Source organism: Pristis pectinata, chromosome 5, assembly GCF_009764475.1.
Source record: "Pristis pectinata isolate sPriPec2 chromosome 5, sPriPec2.1.pri, whole genome shotgun sequence".
Lineage (NCBI taxonomy): Eukaryota > Metazoa > Chordata > Chondrichthyes > Rhinopristiformes > Pristidae > Pristis > Pristis pectinata.
Genome location: NC_067409.1, coordinates 32635293 through 32658323, shown reverse-complemented (window position 1 = coordinate 32658323; position 23031 = coordinate 32635293). Strand labels below are relative to the sequence as shown.

The window sequence follows — 23031 nt, the reverse complement described above, 5'->3', positions numbered from 1 at the left end:
TGGTCCCCCTCCAGTTCAGGTGTAACCCATCCCTTTTGTACAGGTCGTACCTTCCCCAGAAGAGATCCCAATGATCAATAAATCTGAAACCCTGCTCCCTGCATCAATTCCTGAGCCATGCATTCATCTGCCAAATCATCCTATTCTTACCCTCACTGGCACATGGCACAGGCAGCAATCCAGAGATGACTACCCTCGAGGTCCTGCTTTTCAGCTTCCTACCTAACTCCCTATATTCCCTCTTCAGGACCTCATCTCTTTTCCTACCCACGTCATTGGTACCAATATGTACCATGACTTGTGACTGTTCACCCTCCCCGTTCAGAATACTGTGGACCTGATTAGAGACGTTTCTGACCCTGGCACCTGGGAGGCAACATACCATCCGGGAGTCTCTTTCACATCCACAGAATCTCCTGTCTGCCCCCCTTATTATGGAATCATCTATCACTACCGCCCTCCTCTTCTCCCCCCTTCCCTTCTGTGCCACACAACCAGGCTCAGTGCCAGAGACCTGGTCACTGTGGCTTTCCCCTAGGAGGTTGTCCCCCCCAACAGTATCCATAGTGGTATACCTGTTATTGAGGGGAACAACCACAGAGGTACTACCTGCCTATTCTTTGTCCTCCTCCTGACAGTAACCCAGCTACCTGCCTCCCTGTAGCTCTTATCTATGTACTCCTCATTATCCCGTAGGAGCCAAAGATCATCCAGCTGCAGTTCCAGTTCCATAACACTGTCTGCAAGGAGCTGCAGCTGGATATATCTTGTGCAAACGTAGTTATCGGGGAGGCTGGATGTCTCCCAGAACTCCCACATCTCACAAGCTGAACACACCACTGACCCTGGAGCCTTTCTCACTACTCTGGCCTGGCACTAAAGGACACACCAAAGCCAAGAAAGAAAGAAACTTACTAGAGACTTACCTACACCTCTTCTCACCACAGCCTCTTGAGCCAAAGCCTCAGCTCCCCACCCTAACACTGTCCACTCACACAATGGCCACTCTGCTTACACCATCCTTCCCTTAATTTGCTGCTGTTAATAAGCCAATCAACTGGTAACAATTTGCATATATGCCTCATTTAGACCCTTGCAAGGTGAAACTCAAGCACAGGCACAGAGACTCACCTCTTTTCAAAGGCCCTGCTCCAAATCTGGCTCCAACTCCCAGGTGAAACTCAGGTGATAAGTTTGGATGGGATGATTGTGTTGAACACCGAGCTGTGGTCAATGAACAGCAGCCTGACATACAGTACATGTTCCTGTTGTCCAGATGGTCTAGGGCAGAGTGAAGAGCCAGAGAAGTTGAATCTGCTGTTGACCTGTTAAACTCTTTAGACAAATACATCCTACAGAAAGAACCAAGTTTAGTGGGATACCTAAGAAATGCCTTAGATGCCAATATAGTGGCTGTTTACAATGAGTATTTTTTTTATTGCTTCTGGTGGAATGGGAAAAAAGTTTCCTTATTAATCTACTTCTGGCTAAAGTTCGAAGTCAAAAAAAATATGATTGGCCCAGCCTTAGCATCATCAAGCATTGCTTCAACCCTTTGACAAGGGGAAAAACTGTACCTCTGGCTTTAAATCTCCTTTTAAATTTGACAGATGTGGAGACTCCAAATGTAACATTAGTTGGGAAACTGCAAGGGAAGAAATTGTAAAAGATTGTAAACTTATTGTCTGGGATGAATGTACAAAAGCTCACAAAGCAGCAAGTGAAACGTTAGATCGAACATTGCAAGATAAATTAATGGGAGGTGTTACTTTAGTGCTAGCTAAAGATTTTTGTCAAACACTACCAGTAATCTCACAAGGTACTAAAGCAGATGAATTGAAAGTCTGTATTAAAGTATCATATATTTGGGAAAATGTTAAATGATTACACTTGAAAACCAATATGTGAGGGGATCCATCTGCAAGAGAGTTTGCCTTGAATTAATTCAAATTGGGAAATGAGAAATTAAACATGAATTCTCAACAGGAATGATTTAGATGATAAACTTGGGCCAAACCGTTACATCACTTCATGATCTGATCCAAGTTGTTTTCCCAAATGTCACTCAACACTATTTGAATTACCAATGGTTGCGTGAAAGCGCAATTTTAACATCAAAAAATGATACATTGCAGGCCATAAAGTAAGACCTTCTTTTGAAGCTTCCCAGACAATCTGTACAATATAGAGACACAAGAGACTGCAGAGCGGGAGGAGTGGAGTTGGGAGATAGAGGCGGGGGGAGGAGGGGATGAGCAGGGACACCATGGCTATAAGTACTGGAATCCACCTTCACCCTACTGGTCCATCTTTTTCTCCCTTCTCTGCTCTAGAATTGGAGATAAAAACAATTTATACATTTTCACACTGGATTCAAAATAAAGAAATATAGTGTATTCTGAAGGACATCAACATTGGAATCAAGTAAATTTAGACATTGTGCATAGGTACACACCTATGTAAAGAGAACTATATTAAATATAATTCTTACATATTTTCAGTGTCTGTGTTTTTATTTACACTAGATAATTTTAACCCCTTACATTACTCATGGATTTATATAGTTGTTAGATTTTATTTCATTTACTAGGAGTGTTATAAAACCCAATTGCATGGAAATAAATCCAAACGTCATGATTTTCAGCAAAATAACCTGAGCAATGCCATGTGTAGCAGCTAGTTAAATATAATAAGTGAAAAAATATAAGTTCGCTCCCTTTCAAAATCATATTGGCCCACTCACCCAAATCTGCCCCGCCCTCCTTGTAAATCATCATCTCTATTCAAGCTGCCTTCCTTCTCCAGGTTCTCTTGAATAAGATGTCAGACTTGTACATTCCTTTCCTGCAACTCTATTTTACTCACCTGTCACGAACCAGCAACAAAAGAAACACACTGAGCATGATTCAGTGTTAAAAACTATTTTATTAATTACTACTTATGATAATACGTAAAATAAAAGTAAAAATGTTAGTATGTTAGAATTCAAAAATGTTAAACCTCGAACGTTAACCCCAAAACTAAACTCGTCGTGTGTGTGTGTGTGACAAAGTCCCAAACTCCAAGTTCCGGAATGGTTCTTAAAGTTCAATTCCGCAAGCCATAAGGTGAAACATGAGCAAGGGCTTCTTCAACAACCACCGTTGTCTGAAGATAAGATGTAGATGTAGAAAAACATAGAGAGAGTACATATGAAATCCAAATGTTCCACGATGGAACCCAAACGACACTCCAGTGTTTACTCGGTAGTGACTTCCTCACCCCGAAAAGCATCCGAATCGTGGTCGTCCACACACACAAATACCTGTTTCCTTCTACAGGTCAGCAACAAAGTGAACTCCACCGGATTACTTCCAACTTCCATACATGGATTTCAGTGGCAGACACAGTTATTGTTTCTCATCCATCGATAGAGAAAACTAGCAGGCTGGTGTCTCTCTCCCTTCTCTCTCTCTCTCCTTCTTCTTCCTTCTTCAACAACGTCATTACGTCCTTTATCTTCTATTGACTTAAGCACGCCCCACACACACATACACACACACTCTCTATCTTAAAGGGACTTTCACTGAGTCCGTAACACACCTGACACTGTGCCAGAACAAACCGATGCAAATCACAACATTCAATACTTTCAGCAAGGCATCTGTCATACCTTGAACCTTGATTAGCCATCCTAAATTTTTCCTTCCTTTTCCAAGCTGTGATCTAACTCTTTTTGATAGCATTGATGTGCAATAATGGTTTATTGTTGAGACATTTAAAAATGAATTATTTTAATTATCAGCATAATATTCATTCTCCTTGCATATTTCATGGGGAAAATTGGATTTGGCCACAATAACATTCACATGCAGAAGGCAGAAAACTTTCAGTTTCAGGTATAGTCGATCTCCAAAAATACAGGAGCTGGTCTTCCAAAGAGATAAACCAAACTATTGCACTTAATATACAAGGACATTTATTGAACACAGACACAAAGGAAGTGATAAACAACATTACTAATTTCAAATTAATGCCACAGCAAAATGTGTGGAAGAATCAAAAAAACTGCATGAGGACATTGATAGGTTAGCAGAATGGTAGATGAAAGCCAATACCCAGAAAATGTGCAGTAATGCATTTTGTGGGGAAAATTGAATGGAAATATATATTCTGCATGGAAGGAATTAAAATGTAGCAGGTACAAATAAAGATTTTTTCAAGGTAATAGTGTAGGTAAGAAAACAAACAGGATATTCTTTCAAATTAAAAAGGGCATTGAGTGTTAAAAAACACAAATTGGTAAATTGGTTTATTATTGTCACATATACTGAGGTAGTGAAAAACTTACCTTGCATACCGTTCATACAGATCAATTCATTACACAGTGCATTGAGGGAGTACAAAGTAAAACAATAACAGAATGCAGAATAAAGTGTTACAGTTGCAGAGAAAGGGCAGTGCACATAGACAATAAGGTGCAAGGTCATAACGAGGTAGATTGTGAGGTCTAGATTCCATTTTATCATACTAGGGAACTGTTCAATAGCCTTATAACAGTGGGATAGAAGCTGTCCTTGAGTTTGTGGTACGTGCTTTCAGGCTTTTGTATCTTCTGCCCAATGGGAGAGGGGAGAAGACAGAAGGTCCGGGGTGCGTCGGGTCTTCGATTATGTTGGCTGCTTTACCGAGGCAGTGAGAAGTATCAACAGAATCCATGGAGGGGAGGTTGGTTTCCATGACGTGTTGTGCTGTAGTTTCTTGCAGTCACAAGCAGAGCAGTTGCCATACCAAGCTGTGATGCATCTGGATAGGATGCTTTCTATGGTGCATCGATAAAAATTGGTGACAGTCAACGTGGACATACCAAATTTCCTTAGCCTCCTGAGGAAGTAGAGGTGCTGGTGAGCTTTCTTGGCCATGGCATCTACATGATTGTACCAGGACAGGCTATTGGTGATGTTCACTCCTAAGAACTTGAAGCTCTCAACCCTCTTGACCTCAGATGTAGACAGGAGCATATACACCGCCCCCCCTCCAGAAGTCAATGACCAGCTCTTTTGTTTTGCTGACATTGAGGGAAAGGTTGTTGTCATGACACTGTGTCACTAGGTTCTCCATCTCCTTCCTGTAATCCAATTCATCATTATTTGGGATAGAACCCACTACGGTGGTATCATCTGAAAACTTACAGATGGAGTCAGAGCTGAATCTGGCCACACAGTTGTGTGCGTATAGGGAGCAGAGTAGGGGGCTGAGGATGCAGACTTGTGCGGCACCAGTGTTAATAGTTACCGTGGTGGAGGTGTTGCTGCTTATCCTCACTGATTGAGATCTCTTGGTCAGATGGAATCTGTTTAAATCACTGAAGTGGCATTGAATTTGGTGGTAGGTATGGAAAAAGGTCTAGGTTTCAAGTGAATATTTTGAGAAGTTATTTTGATGGTTCTGAAGGAGTTAGATCCACAAGTTTGGATTGCATTCTTTTTTTGGTGCACTGAAGCATAGTGTAGAGCTAGCACCAATTCGGGTCCCCTCAAAACATTGAGTTTAGTTGAAACACAAGCATTATTGTGTTTTACACCTTGAAAGAAGTGCTAGACTACAATCTGTACTGTTTCCAATGAGGCCACGTGAAATACGACACCACTGCTACCACTTTGTCAAGTTGCACCAGAGTGTCAGCCTTAAAGACACACTCCTGATGACTGACAGACACATACACAATGCCAGGAGCAAGGCTCTGTGCACAGGGACCGCCTGGATCAGCTGGACTTATTGAGGAGCATACAGGAGATAGAAAGTGGTATAAATAGGAGTTTCAGGAAAGCAGTCACAACACAGTAGGAGTAGACAAGTAATGCAGGAGTCCCCTGTAGCTATTCCCCTCTCTAACAAGTATACCACTTTGGATACTGTTTGGGGGTTGGGGGGTGTGGAGGAAATGGTCTCTCGGGTGAAAGCAACAGCAGCAGCCAGATCAGCGGCACTACGACTGGTTCTGTTGTACAGTAAGGCAGTCAAAGTTGAGGCGAGAGTGGTACTGAGAGGGGTGCAGAACAGGCATTTCTGTGGCCGCAAGTGACATTCCAGGATGGTATGTTGTCTCGCTGGTGCCAGGCTCAAGGACACCTCTGAGCAGGCAGAGGACATTCTGAAAGGGGAGGGTGAGCTGCCAGAGGTCATGGTCCATATTGGTACCAACAACATAGGCAGGAAGGGAGATGATTTCCTGCAAAGTGAACGTGGAGAGTTGGGCAGGAGGTTAAAGTGCAGGACCTGTATTGTTGTAATCTCAGGATTACTCCCTGTGCCACCTGCTATTGGGCGTAGGAATAGAAGCATAAGGTAAATAAATGTGTGGCTGAAGAGCTGGTACAGGAGTGAGAGCTTCAGCTATTTGGAGCATCGGGATCTTGTCTGGGGCAGAGGTGGCCTGTATAAGAGTGATGGGCTGCACCTTAACTGGAGGGTGACCAATATCCTTGCAGGGAGGTTTGCTAGTGCTACTCAGTCAGGTTTAAACCAGTCTGGCAGGGGTTGAGACCCAAAGTATCAGATGAGAAAGATGAAGCAAATATAGAGGTTAAAGTGAGCAGGTCCAATAGTCAGGCTGGGCAAGGGCAGGACAGGGAGTGTGGAATGTTTGATGGGCTAAACTGCATTTATTTTAATGCAGGAAGTCTGACAGGCAAGGCAGATGAACCCAGGGCATGAACCGACACATGGGATTGTGATGTTATAGTTATTACGGAAGTATGGTTGAAGGATGGGCAGGACAGGCAGCTCAAAGTTCTGGGTTACAGATGCTTCCTACATGACACAGGTGGAGGTAAGAGAGAAGGGGCATTTGCACTATTGATTAGGGAGAATATCACAGCAGTACTTAGAGACGATATCATGGAGGAAACTCCAGTAAGGCCATTTGGGTAGGACTTAGAAATAAAAAAAAGGGCAATCACTTCCAAGGGATTATTACGTCAGTGGGAATTAGTGGAGGATATATGTAGGGAAATCACAGATAGGTTTAGGATTAATAGGATTGTAATAGTAGGTGGTTTTAATTTCTTAATATTGACTGGGGCTGCGTTACTGATAATGGATTAGATAGGGCAGAATTTGTTAAGTGTGTCCCAGAAAGTTTTCTCAAGCAATATATAACTAGCCTTACTCAAGAAGAGGGTACACTCCACCTCTTGGGAAATGAGGCTGAATAAGTGATTGATACGTCAGTGGGACCAATAACCACAATTCTATTTAGTTTTAAGATAGTCTGGAAAAAGATAGGAAAAAGATAGGAAAAAGATAGTAAAGGTGCCAAATTGGGGAAGGCTAATTTCAATGGCATTAGACAGGACCTCTCAAAAGTTGATTGGAAGAGGTTGCCTGCAGTTTAAGGGATGTCTGGCAATTGGGAGGCTTTTAAAAATGAGATAGGGAGAGTTCAGGGCCAGCATGTTCCTGTTAGAATGAAGGGCAAGGCTGGCAGGATTAGGGAACCTTTTGTTTGTTAAATATATTAACAATCTGGCTGAGAACGTAGGTGGCACGATTAGTAAATTTGCAGACATGGTGGACAGTGAAGGTGGTTTTCCAACGTTACAAGATGTAGGTCAACTGAGAAAGTGGGCCAAGGAATGGCAGATCAAATTTAATTCAGACAAGTGTGAGGTGTTGCAGTTTGGCAAGTTAAGCTAGGGCAGAACTTACACAGTGAATGGTGGTTTGAGGTCTGGTGTCTGCCCCTGGCAGCAAACTTGTAGATCTTTCTCGGAGCTATTTCAGTCCCTCCACATTCTCTTTAATACATGGTACCAGGATTATACACAGTGCAGTCTTACTGAGGTTTGAAGTAAATACAATTTTTCAAATCCTATTTCTCTAGAAATAAAGCCTAGTTCTTAGTTTGCTTTCTACAAACTTATTTGCGCTACTTTAAATGATCTTTCTGTTTGTACCCCCACAGTTTTTGTGCCCATTTTCATCCTCGTTTTCTAAACTGACCTCATTTCCTTATGAAAATGTAATACCTCTCATTTATGTGCGAAATTCACTTGCCAATTATATGGTCTTTTTGCAAATGTATTAATATATTATTGTAATTTGTTAACAGTCATCTTTAATATTTACTATCCCTTCAAGACTTTGTGAACTGCAGATTCAGAAATTGTGCTTCTATTTCTTTATCATCAATACTAATTGTGGACACAATGGTCCAAGCACTGATCCTGTGGGAAGATACTTTACACCTGCTATCATTTTGAACAACTATCCATGACCCTGATTGGATTTCCAAGTTCTACAAGATTTGATTGTCTTCATTAATATTATGGAGCAGCTCGTTAATATAGAAAATCACATCAACAATGTGACCCTGGTTTAAACACTTTGTTCCCTCTGAAGAATTCAATGAAATTTATCAAGTAAGCTTCTCTTTTGAAATTCATGCTTTTTGTTTTTTCTTCAATTCTGCTCTAAATTTTCTACATATCATCATAAATCTATCTCCTTCCATCCTCCTTCACGTCTGGGCTTCTTGAGCAAGTTAGAAAGCTGTCCTGTACAGATTGCACAAATTCTATTTCCACATTCCCTACCTTTTCTAGGCAATTAACTTCACAAGAATTCCCTCATGATTATTTTTTCTTATTTCTCCAATTTATTTTGCATATTTCTTCCTGCGTCTCCTTTGCAATATTAGGAACACAACAGTATTGTACATTACTTCTTAATGTGATTGATCATTTATTGGCCTGGGCTTTGATCAGCATTGAAACACCGCTAGATCATTTACAGTTTGAAAGTGAGCCGTCTACAAATGTGACAGTGGTTATGGCTTTAGTTTCTCCTCTACCAATGTCAGCTTTACCAGTGTGAGTTTAATGCCTGTAGCCAGCCATCATCGCTGATGGATTACAGTCAGAGTTATACAACGTGGAAACAGGCCCTTCAGCCCAATTCGTCCATGCTGACCAAGATGTCTATCCAAGCTAGTCCTATTTGTCTGCGTTTGCCCTTTATCCCTCTAAACCTTTTCTATTCAAGTAGCTGTCTGAATGCCTTTTAAACATTGTAACTGTACCTGCCTCAACCACTTCCTCTGGCAGCTCATTCCACATAATCACCACCCTCTGTACGAAAAAGTTGCCCCTCAGGTCCCTTTTAAATCTTTCACCTCTCACTTTAAATCTATGTTCTCTAAGTTTTAGACTCCTCTACCCTGGGATAAGGATTGTGACCATCCACCTTATCTGTACCCCTCGTGATTTTACATATCCCTATAAGGTCATCCCTCAGTCTCCTACACTCCAGGGAGATAAGTCCCGGCCTCTCCTTGTAACTCAAGCCCTCCAGTCCCCAGTAACATCCTGGTGAATCTTTTCTACACCCTTTCCAGCTTAATGATATCCTTCCTGTAGCTGGGCAACCAGAACTGTGCACAATATTACAAGTGTGGTCTCACCAACGACTTGCAATCACATAGAATATTAGCTAGGAAGAAGGCAGAATAAATAGCATCATACAGATCTCACTGACAAGGCCAGCATTTTTCCCTATCGCTAATCACTCGAGAAGATAGTTGTGAGCCACCTTGGACCACTGCAATTCTTCTGGTGAAGGAACTCGACAATACCAGTAGGTGGAGAGTGGCAGGATTTAGACCATCTGATAATGAAGGAACTGCAAGTTAGGATGGTGTGAGGCTCACATTTCCATGTGCTCTGGTCCTCCTTGATCACACAGGCTACGTGCTTGGAATATGTAATAGGAACAGGCTATGTGAGTACCTGGATTATAAAGATGACACTCACTGCAGCAGTGGTGTGCTGGTAGTGGAGCGAATGAATGTTTAAGGTGGTAGCTGGAGTACCAAACAAGTATCTAGAAAGTACTGAGGTTATTGATCATTGTTGGACCTGAACTCATTCAAGCAAATGGAAAATATTTCACCACACTTTGCCTCATAGATGGTGGAAAGACTTACAGGCGTCAGGAGAGGAGGCACTCACTGAAGAATAAGAAATCTCTGAATGGCTTTTGTAGCTGCAGTATTCATACAGCTAATTATAGTCAAGTTTCTAGTGAATATTGACTCCTAAGATATTGATATTGGAAACTCAATGATATAATTGCAATTGAACATCAAGGGTTGTGGCTATATTCTTGCTTGTTGAAATTGGTTATAAGTGGCAAATGTGCTGAGCATGTGCCAGGTTATCAGCTTATGACCTAATGGACAATCTCATTTGCTGAGGAGTTGTGAATGAATTTTGAAATCCCCACTTCTAGCTCTATGGGAAACAAAAGGCCATTGATGGAACAGCTGAGGAGGGTTGGGCTTAGGAAACTCTTGCATCAGTGTTCTGTCCAAGGTATTAATAGTTTAGAAGGAATATTTTACTCTTGCTGCCCATTGACTTCACTTCTAGACTTTAAATGATACCACACTTGGTCAAATGCTGCTTTAATGTCAACAGCATATGCTCACTCGATGCCTCTGGAATTCAGCTCTCTTGACACATTTGGACATAGACAATAATGGGATTGAATGACCCTGGCAAAGCCCAAACCAAGTATCACTGAGTAAGTATTGTCAATCTTTACCATGCTGATGATTTGAAAGGAGACTGACTGGCCAGGGATTAACCAGATTAAATTTATCCAGCTTCTTCTGGATGACATACCTGAACATTTTTCCACATTGTCAGGTAGATACCTGTGCTGGAACTATAGTGGAACAGCTGATTCTAGAACACATCTTTATTTCTACAGACAGGATGCTGCCTAATCCAAAACACCTTGCTGTATCGAGTGCTCTCAGACATTTCCTCACATTACATGGAAGAGTCAAATTGGCTGAAGACTGGTGTCTGTGATGACGGAGTCCTTGGGAAAAAGCAAAAATTAAATCACCCTCGTGGCCCCACCTGGCAAAACATTGATGCAAATGCTTCAACTTTGTCTTTGGAACTCACATGCTGGACTCTGTTTTCGTTGACAATGGGGATGTTCTTGAAGATCCCTCATTCCATTATTGCTATTATTATCCACCACTGTTCATGATTGAGTGAAACAAATTGCAGAGCCTTGATTTGATTCGATGGCTGTGGGATTGCTCATCTCTGTGTATTGCATGCACCTGATTATCCTGTCTGCACTCTTTATTGAACCAGGGTTGATTCCCCACCTTGAGGGAAACATCAGGGCACAAGATTATGACTGTGCTGGAATACCGTTCTACTTCTACTGATGGTGCTGGTCCATAGTCTCACATGGAGACCCAGTTTTAGATCTGTTCTCAGTCCATCCCATTTAACACAATGTCAGTGTCACACAATACAGTGCAAGGAGTCCTCATTGTGAAGATGGCAATCTTTCCTTCTAGAGAACACAACAATGTTATGCTGTTGATCAATTTGTCTTGGGACTTTGCTCCTACTTAACTGATGAAATACATCCACTAGATTTTGAAATTTCTGAGCAAGTTACAATCCACTATTTATTTTTAAGAGTCAAATAAATACAGCATGGAAACAGGCCCTTCAGCCCACCGAGTCCATGCCAACCATCAACCACTCATTTGCACTAATCCTACATTAACCCATTTTAATCTCCCCCCATTCTCATCAGATCATTCCCACTTCATACAAGTTGCAAAGCAACAACTGAGAAATGGGATGTAGAATTAATTAGAATTCAGATACTATTTTTGCCATATTGATGCTATAGTCTGTTCAGTGCAGTTTTTTCCCCAAATTTACACTAGTTTCATTTACTGTAGATCTCCAGAAATCACTCCACTCACCACATTTAACTCAACCAATTTACTAACCAAGTTTGCTCCACACTTACCTTTCCTGATAGGACAGTGGTCCCTTTTCCATTTAGATGGAGCCCACCTTATTGGCACAGGTCCTCCTTTTTCCCAGTCCTAGTTAGTGCCAGTGAACCATGGAAAAAAAACTCTTTTATAGTTGTTTAAAAAAATGCGATATTTTTCACTGAAATAGTAAAGTTTAGATGTGTAATCTAATAGAAATTTTGAAAATAGTGTTAATATTTTGATGAGGTAAATGGATAGCTTTCATTGGTCATTGAGACATAAATGGAGGATTATTATTAAAACGTTGCAGAGACAAGTTAGATGAAGGTAGGCCTTTCAAAGTGTCAGAATAGGTGTGATGAGTCAAATAGCCTGATTCTGTGTCATTTACTTCTATGATCAGAAGATGGAATACTTCATCACAGATAGCTTTCAGGGTAACTGGAAAGATATTGAAAAGGAAAAATATTAAGGGAATCTAGAAAAAAATGGAATAGAGTAGACTGGTCCAGTTGAAGATCTTGCATTGCAACTGAGTGAACAGATGACTTTAGACAAGTTTCCAATGCTTTCCATCACTGGTGTTTCCACACTTGGAGTTGTAAATGGTGAGGATGGTTGCCCAAAGATATAGAGGGAGATAGATCAGCTGGAAGGTTGAGCAGAGCATTAGCAGATGGAATTTAATCCAGACAGGTATGAAGTAATGGATTTTGGGTCGTATTACACTGGCCAGACATATACAGTAAACGGCAGGAACCTTAGAAGGTTTAATGAACAGGGGGACCTTGGCATGCATGCTCATAGTTCCCTTAAAATGGTGACACAGGTGGATAGGGTAGTGAAGGCATTTAGCTTGCTTGCCTTCATGGGAAGGGAGTGACTATTTCAATCACCGATAATTACCAGCAGTGTCTTTCAGTGTTCAGTTCAATGTGAAGGTTGTGCCTGTTTTGCACTGCAGAGTTTGTCCAGATGGCCTGTTTCCACTCACCACATTTAACTCAACCAATTTGAGTTAAATGGCCGATTTTCTGAATAGTGGAAAACTGGAGCAAGTAAGCTACGTCTTTGTAACAGGTCGCTTTTCCATTTTTTTCTTGGCTTGCTCGCAGACCCCCTGGCAACCCGCCGCGGACCCCCAGGAGTCCGCAGACAACAGGTTGAAAATCTCTGTTGTAGAACATTTCTAGGTCTGTTATAGATGAATTCGTAGGGATTAGAAGGAATGATTAGTCAACTACCAAGGTGGTGATAGATAAATCAAATGGATCTTGAAATCTTTTATCTTCTGTCCAAACACAACTTCAAACTGGGGTTTACAAACATTATGCAAGAGGTTCCAGAGCTTTAAAGGACATGGGTGCAGGAGACCACATATGACACTGCACATCTACAATGCCATGGTTTATTTGCATCATTGTCTTCCCAATGTCTTCTACATTCACTGGTCTTGAACACAGATCACAGGGGCAGAGGCACTAAATGTCAGTATGAAAATGCAAGTTAAAGAGATAACATTTGTATCAGAATCATTTAATCAAATGGGGATGCAACAGAGATTTGAAAATTATACCAGGCTCATACCAAAACAAATGTGGTAATAGCAATATTAAGCACTGGTAGCTTTTTTTTTACTGCATATAATTGTAAATGTTAAAAATGAGTTTACTGGGGACCGAATGTTCTATGCATTACAGAAGGTAGGGAAAAAAGGTATTCTAAGGGGAGACTTGTGCTATATACTATCCATAGCAAGCAACTATTTTGAAACTTAAATTTCATAACTCATTTGAGAATAGACTGATTCATTTAAATGCTAGCCTTTGGCCACATGAAGCCTTGATTTGAAAAAAGGATAAAATCAATATAAATATTAGCAAACGGCTTGGCATAAACTAAAATTTAGGAAAACTTGATAACGATTTCACATTTTTTCCAACTGGAAGTATGTTTGTGACTTCAGAACAAAGTACCATTGAAAGTTTCTACACCATTCACACATCACAAGTTTCTCTCTGTCTATTGCTAATGCTAGTTTTGCTATATATTAACTTAACACTAATGCACAGATTGCTGAAAGTAATGCAGCATTCTGAACTCCTTGACAAATCCTCTTTAACTTTAGAAACTCAGGATTAAAAGCTAATTGATTGGACAAGGCTGAGCAGGAAGGGACAACAAATGGTGTGACATTAGCAAGCTCGAGTTAGATCACCCAACATCACTTAAGCTCCAGTCTCAACTGGTGCTTAAATTGGCACTAGTATCTTTCAGATGAAGTCAGAAGTCAGCCAGAATTTCAATTTTGATTACTTCCCATGGAATAGAAGCACTTGTGTGCAACATTAACCAAGTACAGGTCTTACCCTGGTTCAGCTATGATAAACGCAACACTTTGGCTTGGTTCATGTATAAAAAAGTTGACCACTTGGACGAAGGCTGACAGGTTCCTTGGAATGACACATCATTATTCAAGAGAGATGGGGATGAAAAGACAGCAAAATCAAAAATTGTCATTTCAAGCTGAATTCCTTAAGATCTTAATTTGCAGTTGAATTTTACTGCGATTTAAAACATCCTGTTTTGCTTTACTACACAAAAAGTAACTAATCAATTAAAAATGTAAGAAATCATTATCAACAATCTGCAAAGGAAAGAAATGCAAACTTATCACTGATATATAAAGAAATGACAAAGTGGAGTACAGAAAATTACTTTATGAGAAAATTTAAAACTATCCATGTATACATGCATTGTATACACTTAAAATATGTCCCAAATATTCTGTACGAGATGGTGGCACATTGATTCTTTTTTAAACTAAGGCACATGACATTGGCATAAACAAAAGGTGAGGTAAGTCATATACAACTCGGGTCCAGGTTTACACAAGAGATTTGTCCATAGCGCATTACTGCTTCCAGAGAGACACTAGTGCTCGTAAGTACCATTTTCAGTCAGCTTTTGGCTTGTTTCCTCTTCATAACAAGTTCAGCCAACAGTTTGTATCTGACTATGCATTCTTCCTGTAGGAAAATAAGAAATTTGACAATAAGTCTGTCCAGTTTTTTAACAGCAAAAAACACTTCAGACCACCTTTTTAAAATTCATTAATATGGAAAATCTGGCCAACTTTCTTTGTGAAGAAAGTAAAAGGACCTTTTACAGCTCCTTTACATAATAATAAAAAAAGACATCAAACCTGTTTTGTCCTTCCCATCATCCAGGGCCCTAAACACTCCTTCTGCATGAAGCAGCAATTCAGTTAGACTTCTTACAATTTATCATATTGCATTTAGTGTTCACAATGTGATCACCTCAACACTGGACAAACCAAACACCAGACTGGATGACTGCTTTGCAGAACATCTCCACTCAGTTCGCAGGACAACCCCAAACTTCCAGTTACCCGTCACCTTAATTGCTATCTCATTCCCACTCTGATCCACCGCTACACTATTTCAAAGATCTGCAGCTCATCTCAGCATGTTGCAGCTCTCAAAACTTGATACTGAATTTAACAATTGCAGGTAAGCATCTTTTTCTCTCTTCAATTTTATTTCCTCTTTTCAGTCTCTAAATGGCAGTTTTTAAAATAATTGTCATCTTGGCAACTTTGGTCTGCATCCTACCACAGATATCCCTGTTCATTGTTCCAGCCTTCCCCCTCTCCACAATTAATTATCACACTTGTTTTCTCACATTTCTTCTTCTGATGAAGAATCCATGTCCTGAAATGTTGAGCATTTCTCTCCCCTGCTGCTTTATCTGCTTTAGTTTCCGGTTTCCAGCATCGGCAGTTACTTGATCCAATTACAAGGCAGGAGTGTGATGGAATGCTCTTCCCTTACCTGGATGAATGGAACTCCAAAAACACTCAAGAAGCTTGACACAACTCTGAACAATGCAGGGCAGTTAATTGGTACCCCATCCACCACTTGATACATACATTCGCTACAAAGTAACTGCAGTGTGTACCATCTACAAAATCCACCTTAGTTACTCACTAAGGTGCACTATTCCAACCTGTGACCTCTACCACCTAAGAACAAGGGTATCAGACACATGGGGACACCACCATCTACCCTCTGGGTCACACATCCTCTTGGCATGGAAATATATCGTCTGTCCTTCGTCACTGGGACCAATTTCTGAAATGGCCCCCCCACCCCCCCAAACAGCAACGTGGGAACACCTTCACCAGAAGGGCTGCGGCAGTTAAAAATGGCAGCTCATCACAGCTTCTCAAGGGAAACTGGTGTGGGTAATAATAGCAGGTACCGCAAGCATCCGCCAGATCCTGAATAATTAAAAAATAAAAACAGTGCTAGGTAATGACCTTCGCTCCATCATAAAGTTAGAAGTGGTGCTATTTACTGATGATTGTACAGAGCTTGATTCCATTTGCAACTCCTCAGACAAAACTATTCCTGCATTATGACCTGGTAACCATTCAGGTTTAGGCTGATAAATGCCCAGTAATCTTGGTGCTACACAGATGCTAGGCAAAGACCATTTTCAACTGTAAATTGTCCATCCACTTCCCTTTGATATTCAGCAGTAACAACATCAATATCCCAGGGGTCAGCATTAACCAGCAATTTAACTGGGCCAGTCATATAGTTAGTGTGACAGCTAAACAGGCCAAGCCAGGGCAGACTTCAGTTACTGACTTCCTAATTCCTGAAGCCCACGGCTACAAATACAAAGCAGAAGTATTACAATTTATGGTCTAAAAGCCTGGGTGACTGCAGCTCCACCAAGAGCCAAGAGGCTCAACACCTCTTGGAACAAACCACCTGAATGCATTGCCTCCATCACCCTCAGCATTCATTCTGTTTTGTAGCTGCACTATTTACAAGATGAACTGCAGCAAATCATCAAAACTTCCCTGACAATGCCCTCTTAAACAGTGACCTCTACTGCCTAGAATGACAAAGTCACAAGGTGATTGGGAACAGACTTTGGATTACAAGGCCTAGCTTCTCAAGACTTCTCAAACACTGCCTTTTGTGGAACAATTATGAATGGGCAATAAATGCTGGGTTTGCCAGAAAACCTCCTACAAAAGAAATACAAGTAATGAATGTCAGCAAGCTACCAAGTTGTGGTGGACATTTACCATATTGCTGTTGAGAACTGGAAGGCAGATAGAGAATTCCCAAGTGCCAGTCCTGGAGAGCTCGGAGATGTGCTGATGTCTTTATAGCTATATGTATTCCAGCTGCTTAGCAAAAAGCATTTTCCCATCACATCAACACTGCCTGAACTGCAACACAAATCTGTTATCACTTGGACTCCACTCCTGTGCCTAGAATGTTTGTGTCAGAGAAGTCCTTCTTTAGTAACAGCATGGATATCTCCTTTACATAAATAAATCTCAGCTATTCATTCAATAGGGCTGATTCATTCAAAGGCTTCCAGGACACGTGCAGCTTCTAAACCACCAGGGGGTTAAAATATGCAGGGCTTCAAGACCTTAACTGTGTTAAAATGCAGTGTAGCTCTCCTCCAGATCACTCTGAATAGTTGCAAGCACCAGTGGAGTGAGCAGAGCGCCTGAGAAGCAACTCTTATATTAATAATATTGACGATTAACACAAGTGTCCACAATGAAAGAAAAAAAATGCATCCCATAACAATTTCCATGATCTCAGTATGTATCAAAGTGCATTGTGGCCAATCAGCTATATTATGTAGTAACTGCTGCAGTGCGGGTAATGCCAAATGATGCACACCAAGCTCCCATGAAGGACAACGTAAACATGCTCAGGGTAAACCATTTTCAATATTTTGGTTTCAGAGATAAATATTCAATAGATTTTTGAATATTAGGGCAATCAAGAGAAAAGAGGCTGCTGCTGGACAGTAGTACTGAGTTAGTCATAAGATCAGCCATTATATTAATGGTAGAGTCAGCACGAGGACTGAACAGCCTATTCCTGCTTCTATTTATGCTCAATGTTCTTACAAAAATATAAAGACATCAATAAGAATGAACTCTGGTTGGGAAGAAATCCCACAGCTGGTTTATTTTTAGACGTGAAAGTTCTGGATGCTTAAATCTCTTGGGAGCCAGAAACCCAAGGGTACCCAAGGGACCAGTAATGTGGTTGGGAAGACTATTCCAGACTCTCACACCATTCCAGTGGAATATTCATAAAAAGGGCTCAAAGTCTCCCTGCATTTCCAACACTGAAGTATATGCAATTTTTAAGACAGATAAAATGCCTTGATTATAATGTTCCTTTGCACCGCACAAATTAGAAAGACATGACGGAACAGTAAATCAGCATGGTCCAAAAATTGAGATGAGAATTTGGGCAATCTCAACCCAGTTCTAAATGGACATAGAGCCATGATGTAAATCACAAATCCATCAAGAGAAAATGAATCAAGATATAACAATATCAGTTGTAAGAGAAGGAATAATGAATGCTGACAGATTAGGATGCTCTAAGACCAGAAGTTAATCATTTAGTTTTCAGAATGTGGACATCAAGACCAGCATTTATTGCCCAACCCTAACTGTCCACGAGAAGGTGTTGGTGAGCTGCTTTCTTGAATTGCTGTAGTCCTTCTGGCTAAAGAATATTTCTCTGGTGGAAAAGTGGAGAAACTGCAATTTGTCAAATGCAGTACTAGTCTAAACATCATTGGGGCACTGAATGCCCAAGGTATTTTATTCTTTTATTTTATTAACTTGCAAGACCACTGCAATCGACACAGGGGCCATAATCAAGAAATACTGGAATATTTGATCACTAGACAACAAATCCACAGCATCACATATCAATCTTACATATTTCACTATGTCACAAAAGATTAAAATAAACATAGAGGTAGATTCATCATTCTCAAACTGGAAACTAATTTATTCAGTTGTATAGCGGCAGAACTGCTTTTTTTTGGGAGGAGGTTAATTAAGAAGTAAAAAAAAAATAGGATCAGAAAGAGGTCATATAGCCCTCCCTGCATTCAGTAAGATCATGGCTGATCTGACCTTGGCCCCGGCCACATTTTCTGTCTGTTCCAAAATCCTCGAATCCCTTAGGTCCAAAAATCTAACTGATTGGGTGTATTAAAATCAATGTCAAAATCAAACTCAGTGGGAATGTGAGGAGTGATGAGGATGCAGGGAGATCTTAAGAGGATATAATCAAGCAACAATATTGGCAGAAAGAGTACAATGTAAAAAATATAAGATTATCCACTTTGGTAGAAAAAGAAGAATGTCGAGTACTTTTTTTAAAATGGTGAGAGACTGGGAAATATTGATGTTCAAAGAGACCTGTTTAGCCTTGGACTCAGTTTACTGAAAACTAATATGCAGGTGCAGTGGGCAGTTAGGAAGGCAAATGGCCTATATTGCTAGGGGAGTTGAGTAAAAGAATAAAAATGCCATACCACAATCGTGAGATCACTTGGTGAGATCACACCTTTTCTAGGAGAGACAAGAGTATCGTGTACAATTTGCTCACCTTGCCTAGAAAAGGATATGGACAGTCAACATTTCGGATTGACTGTCCACTTCCCTCCATAGATGCTGCCTGACCTGCTGAGTTCCTCCAGGAGTTTGTTTTTTGTTCCAGACTCCAGCACCTGCAGACTCTTGCCTCTCCTAGAAAAGGAGACACTTGCGAGAGAGGAAGTGTAACAAAGATTCAGCAGACAGGTTTCAGGGATGGTGGATATATCAAAGAGGTGGCTAGGATTTAGCAGGATGAGAGGTGAACTCTCGTAGTATAAAGTTCTTAGAGGGCTTGATGGAAAGATACATGAATGTTTCCCCTGACTGAGAAGGTCACAGTCTCAAAATAAGGGTTAGGCCAGTTAGGAGAGAGACAAGGAGAAATTTCTTTACTCAAAGGGTGGTGACTCTTTGGAATGTTCTGCCCCAGAGGCTATCATCAATTTCATTCAAAACAGAAATAGATATATTTTTGAATATTAAAGGAATCAAAGGGTACAAGGAAAGGCGGGAAAAGAGTGTTGAGGTAGATCATCAGCTGTGATCTTGTTGAATGGTAAAACAGGCTCAAAGGGCTGAGTGATCTACTCCTGCTCCTATTACTTACACTCTTATACATTTCAAGTTATTAGCTGATACCAAGCACAAATCAAAGCCACTATTGTACAGTGATGTTGTCAGCCAATCTCAGTAGCCCCAGATTTTCTAATAATAACAGAAACATTACCTTTGTTTTTCCTGGCACACATTTTGCTATTTTGTCCCAGCGTTCTGAAGTCCCCTTTGGATACTGCTGTAAGGCTAGTTCAAGCAATTTTTGTTGATTTTGGTTCCACATTTCAGCAATTTCTTCTGAAGATCGAACTCTCCCTTTCCTTTTCTTCTCCTCATCACTCTCATCATCATCCAGTTCTGTATTATCAAAGTCCCTCTGACGCTTTCCTTTATGTTTCTGTTCAGTTTCTTCTTGGACCACAAAGGTTTGCTCTGGTGTTTTAGCAGTTTTCCGTTTCCGAGGCTTGGTTTCTGTGGTCAGTCTATCAGTGTAGTTACTTGGATCATCCTCATTTTCAAACCCTTCATTGTGTTCTTCTTCAACCTCCTCATCCCTTTTAGTAATTATATGGTCAGGTAGAGCTGTTTCACGTTTAGCACTCTTTAAAGTCTGAGATGCAGACTTCAGTTCAAATAGTTTTACTGTTCCTGATTAAAAACATATATGCATTAACAGGGTACATATTTACCAATGCTTACAACTGTGCTTTAGTAAGTACTGGAAAGATTTTGTGAACAAGACTATCTATTCACATTTGCACAGTCGAATACTTTCTACTGCTTTCCTGCTTGCAAGAATTTCAATCTTTGTATTTAAATGGATCACTGTTACCATGCTATAAAGTTTATGGATAAGATGCAAGCCAGGAGAGCTGCAATCAAATTTGGCGGTGGAAGTTTCATCAGCAGATGTGCTGGAGAAAGAAAGAACCAGAGTTCATTGGGAAGACACAAGTCATGCTAGAATGGGTATGGGACCTGAAGCTAAGGTCAAGATCAAAATGGACCGACATTGCAAATTGCCTGGTGCTGAGTGGATAGATCAAGCAGCACAAGGGCAGGATTCATGGTAGTGGTCAGAGATGATGCATTTCATCTTGACAAACTTTAACCAGAGGAAATGGAGACCTTTCCACTTTTGGACTTCTCGTCTCTAAATGCGGTCATTTACAGTGATCATCATATTGATGAACTTTGGTCTGTACTATCATACACATTTCTCTGCTCTTTCCATCGCTCTCCCTTTCCACAGTTAAAAACATGCTGAGGTCCCATCCCCAGAATGACTTGACAGTCTTTGACAGGAAGCAAAACTGGGGCAGAGCTTGAACTTCTGTTAAAGCCAAGAATGAACTTTATTTTTTTTAAATCAAGTCTTTTACATTAAAACACCAAGAAATAATTAAAAACATTAAAAGGAAATAATTCAAAAAGTTCCTGGTTCCTCATAATCACTAGTCTAGGAATCAGAGAAATAGAGAGTCTACTTCTTCATCAGGTCACACTGACAAAGAATCGGGAATAAGATTCACCATGGTAATGCTGGGGAGTCCCAGCATGACCAGCTGTGCTGCTGGACTATGTGCATAGTCCTGCATGAAATGGAGCTTTAGTTTCACTGACATGTGGACTTAATGGGCCTCGTTCTGTGCTGTAAACTCTGTCATTCAAAAATTCTTGCACTTAGTGGGTCTATGCAAGTCAGAGACTTTATCTGGGAATGGCTGAACAACCCAGAAGGAACCGCTGGCCACAATCAGCACAATGTGGCCCATAAAATGATGGGGGAAAAAAAAACACTCAAATTCTCTAACCTAACATGCTCCCAAGAAGAAATCTGAAATATTTCCTAATTCTTCAAATACAAATGCTATAAAAGTAACTGAGATCACAATCTTTAAAGTGCAGAAAAATAAACTGTCATGTTATGACTAGGGATTTTACCAACGTGAAGGAATTTTAGCAAGGTGTGACAGTTCACAATAATATTTTTATTTCCTGTGGCCCCAGAACAAAACCTCATTCCTAGTATACCGAGGAAGCTTAAATGAACAACTTGCATTTAAATATAGCACTTCTAATAAAACATACAACATATTACACATACCTGGTGTGGTTGAAACAAAATCCTTGATTTGTTTAGCTTTTGTTGTAACCTATTTTAAAAGAAAAAGAGAGGTTTACATCTCATCAAGCAATCAAAATCAAATATGTTGAAAAATAAAAATTTAACTAAATAGTTTGATCCATTTTTTTCTCCAAAGAATTCAGCAGAATTACAAAGTGGCTGATGCTTGTGATGCAGAGTCCTAATGACCATCAAGAAGCAATGACAGAAAGTAATGGCAATTAAAAAAATGGTAGGCAGTGAAAGAGGGCTAGCAGGGAGGAAAGGGGGGAAGGGGGGGCGAGGAAGAGGGGGAGAGGGCAAGGGAAAGAGGGCGAGGGAAAGAGGGCAAGCAAGGAGGTGGGGGGTGTAGAAGAGAGATAAAAGCATTCACTCCTTCAGGACAACTAGGTTTGAAGGCACCCTGCACTACCAAGTTGAAATAGTTAACAAGGTCCATGGGATTCATGTTGCATCCATCAGTACCAAGTCCTTGGAGAACTTTCATGAATGATTGAAGTATCAATGACAATCCCTGCTGTCTTAGACAGCTGCAATGGAGATGAGACTCCTTTGCCAGGAAGAACTGGGAAGAGACGCAGGGTATTTATCAATGGTTATCTCAAATAGCCACATAACATACTAGCCATGTTCTGCATGTACTGTTCCCAGGAATGGGCACCGAGACAAGTATAAACTACTGCCAGAGAACAATTAACTTGGTGAAAGATGCCCTCCAGTTTACCCAAAACTCACTTGTCTTCCAAAAGATGGTTTTCACCACAACTGAGTGATGCAAACAGGCATGCTGTAAGGTTCAAGACTATGTGCTGCAGGACATATTGAAGCTGCTTGCAGCCACTGCAAAAGCTCTACAGGAAAGTGCTACAGCTTAGAGCCTTCCTGTCTTTGCATGCCAAGTGGCTGGAATCGATGTTAAAATCCCATGAACTATTTGCTCAGTGGCTGTATGTAAATGATAACCAATTTTAAAGTAAATGGAAGAACATGGCTTATAATGAAAATGTTCACTTGAATATTCTGTATTGTACACATACAAAAAATTTTATGAGTGAAATACATATTGACATT

The 23031-nt window shown here is 40.6% G+C and overlaps 1 protein-coding gene across 1 annotated transcript in view; it reads right to left on the bottom strand.

Annotated features, from left to right (window-relative positions):
- Positions 1 to 13143: 13143 nt before the first annotated feature.
- Positions 13144 to 23031, bottom strand: part of dnajc1 (DnaJ (Hsp40) homolog, subfamily C, member 1) — a 127018-nt gene continuing 117130 nt past the window's right edge. Inside the window, exons 10-12 of the mRNA XM_052016152.1 lie at positions 21940 to 21988; positions 20005 to 20480; positions 13144 to 14832 (exon numbers count right to left, since the gene is read on the bottom strand). Of these exons, the coding sequence (XP_051872112.1) occupies positions 14764 to 14832; positions 20005 to 20480; positions 21940 to 21988 (594 nt within the window). The 3' untranslated portion in view covers positions 13144 to 14763. The remainder of the gene's footprint in view (positions 14833 to 20004; positions 20481 to 21939; positions 21989 to 23031) is intronic.